This window comes from Prionailurus bengalensis, chromosome A1, assembly GCF_016509475.1.
Source record: "Prionailurus bengalensis isolate Pbe53 chromosome A1, Fcat_Pben_1.1_paternal_pri, whole genome shotgun sequence".
NCBI classification, from domain to species: domain Eukaryota; kingdom Metazoa; phylum Chordata; class Mammalia; order Carnivora; family Felidae; genus Prionailurus; species Prionailurus bengalensis.
Genome location: NC_057343.1, coordinates 226,483,704 through 226,487,863, shown reverse-complemented (window position 1 = coordinate 226,487,863; position 4,160 = coordinate 226,483,704). Strand labels below are relative to the sequence as shown.

At 48.1% G+C, this 4,160-nt stretch overlaps 1 protein-coding gene across 1 annotated transcript; it reads left to right on the top strand.

Annotated features, from left to right (window-relative positions):
• Window positions 1-1,279: 1,279 nt before the first annotated feature.
• LOC122479747 (E3 ubiquitin-protein ligase RNF167-like) lies at window positions 1,280-3,754 on the top strand. Its single transcript, XM_043573462.1, has one exon. The coding sequence runs from the start codon at window positions 1,622-1,624 to the stop codon at window positions 2,681-2,683; it is 1,062 nt and encodes a 353-aa protein (XP_043429397.1). The 5' UTR covers window positions 1,280-1,621; the 3' UTR covers window positions 2,684-3,754.
• The last annotated feature ends 406 nt before the right edge of the window (window positions 3,755-4,160 follow it).

The window sequence follows — 4,160 nt, the reverse complement described above, 5'->3', positions numbered from 1 at the left end:
TAGGCTAGGGTCAGTGAGTAGCTAATGCCAATAGGACCAGTTTGGGGCTGCTGTGTCCTCTTCACTGCCCCATTTTAAACATTCTGAAGGAATGGTATAGCATCCGTCTTCAGATGTAGGTGTACTTAGAGCTTATTGTTTTGCGCTTCACCCGAGAGAGATTAAGTCGAAGCAGGATGAATGGCCTGTAATAACCCATTATACTCCCACATTGGAAGACACAGGGAAAATAAGACACAGAAGACAGAAGACACAGAAAATAAAGATGAAACAAGTCCGAAAGAAGATTTTGGCCAATGGAACCAATGTACAAATATGGCAGGACAATCCTGTCCTGTGAGAAGGTGGCCACCCAAGTCTGGAGGGACGACTTGGGCAGTGTACTCAGAATAAAACCTTTCCATTTCTGACTCGGCCAATCAGGCACATCTTTATTTAAAGTGGCCTATAATTTCCTTTTCCAATCTAAGTTTTGACTTCTGGGGATAGCACTTAAAGACAGAAAGGGCAGCGGTATGGAAATGTAAAGTCTGAGAACCAATGGATATTTGTAAATGGGCTCACAAGAAAGAATCTATCTTGGTTTCCCACAATCTTATAATCTACTTATTTGGTTGTAGGGATCCAGTTCCATAACATATTCTCCAGGCCTCTATAACAGTTTAGAAACATTTATCATCCAAACACCCAGCAGGTTAACCTCTAGCCTACACTGGTCCTCAGAAGAAGTAAGATTTTATGGAGATTTTACGGACACATCAATACTGTGTCCGAAACGGAAGTAGAAACTTACCAGTATCAAAGACTGTGTTGAGTTACTGGGATAAAATTATTAAACGGTTAAATTCTTTTACACATAGATGATTCTTGGTTATTTTCATCATACGGTGGCATTTATTTGTGAATTGTCTCAGATTTCACACACCTGTTCACCACGTAGGCCAACAGAGGACCTGACACTCTTAGATATTGACGAGCACTCTCAAATGGGATTCATCGACCTTAAAATCGACGTTGAAAGTAACAGTCGGCTACGCATTTTTTGCTTTGGCCTGCCTCAAAGTGAGACTGGGGGCGCCAGGCAAGCCAGTGTTAAAAGGTCTCACGAGAGGCACACCGAGCCTTCAGCGGGTGGGATGGAAACGCGGCGAGCACTCTCGCGAGACCTGAAGTAACCACAGCTGCAGCAGCCAGAGGGAGGAGCCGAGCACCGGAAGTCCTTCATCTGGAGAGCCGGCCCCCACGCGGGAAGGGGCCTGACTTTTCTTTAAAAGAGACCATTTTCCCGGAAATAGGAAGACGCCTAGTTGGCTGGAAGTTCCACTTCCTTGAGCGCTCCTCCTCTTCTGGAGGTTTTTCTGTCGCCTGTGCTCGCCTTTGCCCCCTTTCCTTGTTTTATCCTTAGAGTAGAAAAGAATGCTTTTAGTGTCTCCCTCCTAGTTTCGCCGAACTGGTTGAGTATCTCGCTCCTCCTGCCTCACGCCCCCGTGTAGCTGGGAAGGTGGGACCCGGGCATGTTTGGACTCCGGGGACGCTGAAGGAAGGGCAGAGAGAGGACACAGAGCCCCTCTTCTGCACCTGCTACCAGCCTAGGTCTCCTCTAGTCTCGCCTCCCGCCGCCATGCACCCCGCGGCCTTCCTGCTTCCCGTGCTTGGAGCCACCGTGCTGTGGGGAGCGGCCCCCATCCGGGGGCTCATTCGAGCCACTTCAGACCGCAATAACAGCATGGACTTTGCAGACCTGCCAGCTCTCTTTGGGGCTGCCTTGAGCCACGAGGGACTTCCCGGGTTACTTGTGGAGGCCCAGCCCGCCAACGCCTGCAGCCCCATTGCCCCGCCCCCCCCGGTCGCGGCCAACGGATCGGTCTTCGTTGCACTTCTCCGAAGATACGACTGCAACTTCGACCTCAAGGTCCTGAACGTTCAGAAGGCCGGGTATGGGGCCGCTGTGGTACACAATGTAAATTCCAATGAACTTCTGACTATGGTGTGGAGCAGCGAGGAGGTCCAGCAGCAGATCTGGATCCCGTCTGTGTTTGTTGGGGAAAGGAGCTCCAGGTACCTGCGTGCTCTGTACGTCTATGAGAAGGGAGCGCAAGTGCTCCTGGTCCCGGACAATAACTTCCTCCTGGGCTATTGCCTCATCCCTTTCACAGGGGTGGTGGGACTGCTGATTTTGGCCGTGGCAGCAGGGCTGATAGTTCGTTTCATCCAGCACCGGAAACATCTCCAGCAGAATCGACTGACCAAAGAGCAACTGAAGCGGATTCCTACACACGACTATCAGAGGGGAGACCGGTATGAGGTCTGTGCCATCTGCCTGGACGAGTATGAGGACGGAGACAAGCTGAGGGTCCTTCCCTGTGCCCACGCTTATCACAGCCGCTGTGTGGACCCCTGGCTCACCCAGACCCGGAAGACCTGCCCCGTCTGCAAGCAGCCTGTTCACAGCGGCCCTGGAGACGGGGAACAGGAGGGAGAAACTCCGGGGCAAGAAGGTGATGAGGAAGGGGAGCCAAGGGACCAGCCCGCCACAGAACGGACCCCGCTTTTGGGCTCCAGCCTCACGCTTCCCACATCCTTTGGCTCCTTAGCCCCAGCCCCCTTTGTTTTTCTTGGGTCTTCAACAGATCCATTGCCCTCCCCATCCTCCTCGCCCTCTTCTGCGGCCATCCTGGTCTGATACCCCCTCCCCCCACCTCTGGCCACCTATTTGCACAGCCCCTGTCCCTGCCTTCAGTCTAACCTTGTGAGGGTCAGGACGCATTTCCACCGCAGGTTTCTTTCTCCTTTACTCAACCCTATCCTTTCGAGGGGGCTGGAAAGGGACGGGGTCTTCGCTTACTGGGCCAATAAAATTGTTTTTGTGGAGTGAAAACAAAAAGTCATTCAGATAAGTGCGAAAGCCATAGGTGAAAGCTGTCAAAGGCAATTTGAAAGAGCGTGTTTTAGTAATTCGTGCCAAGGGTGACAAAAAAAAAAAAAATCAGAAACGTTATCTTAAATCCCTGAGTATCTTAAATTTACCTCGGGATATTAACATTTTACATTTGGCCTTGATGCAAGTTCTCCTATCTGTAAGAATTTCAGCGCATTTCTTTTAACCATTTTTGAGAGGGGTGGATATAAATGGAATAAATGACTCTTATCTAAATGTTGAATTATCGTCAGTTAATGCCTCGAGAGTGCAAAACTGTTGAAATGTCCATGGGGTCATGGCAAAAAATAACTAGGTTGCGGGTCCCCTGTCCTCTGCTCTTCTTATGTGGTAAGTGCCTGTGTAAACATAACACGTTTAATCGCTTTACAGCATGTGGTCTTTTAGTATTCAGATATGGCTAATTGGGGTGGAATTTCAGGAGGATGCATTTCAGCTTTGTCTTTTGTTTAAATGAAGGACCCATGCTTTTCCCCTGAGAGAGGTGACTGTTAGGCCATATTTTCTGTGTGTGGAGCTGCCTATGTGTAATTCAGGAGTTAGCTAATACCCTTCCTTTTTAGAAATTAAGGTCATTTTCACCTTTTAATGATTGTTATTATTAGCTAAGCAAGTTCTTATTGTATGCCTGCTTTCAGCTCACCTCCGACTTCCTGATCCTGCATTGATAATGCAAATGATTAAATACTCTGTTATTTGGATTAGAATGTTCTCTTTCATGCAAGCCTTGAAATAACTTTTACACGGCAAGACTTCCGTATTGGAAAACAGAGTCAGTAGTCATGAGAAAATGTAATATTTAAGTGAACGTATAGTTTTATTTCAATAAAGATGCATGTAAAATCACAGGTTTAGAACTGAGACGGTTCTATTAAGGCAATTGCAAATATGAGTCCGATGGATGATCTGTTCTGTTCATTAATGTTATGCTCCAGCTTTTTATTTCAATATTTTTCACAATGTGCATCTTTTGGCATGAGATTCTATTAAAATGTGTGCATTGATGAGCATTAGACAGTATTGAGGGCTGCACAACCATGCGATCTCCAAGGAACAGACGCTGAGGTGGAGTTTTGTGTTTATAAGTTGGTTGAGGAGTGAAGGAAGCAGAACTGGGCAGAGGTAAGAGTTGAAGCCATTGCACAAGAAGTCTCAGCGGGTGCCCCAGAGAGCACTGGAGCAGGGATGGCCCCGTAAAGATGTCCCAGATCAAAGCAAGAGA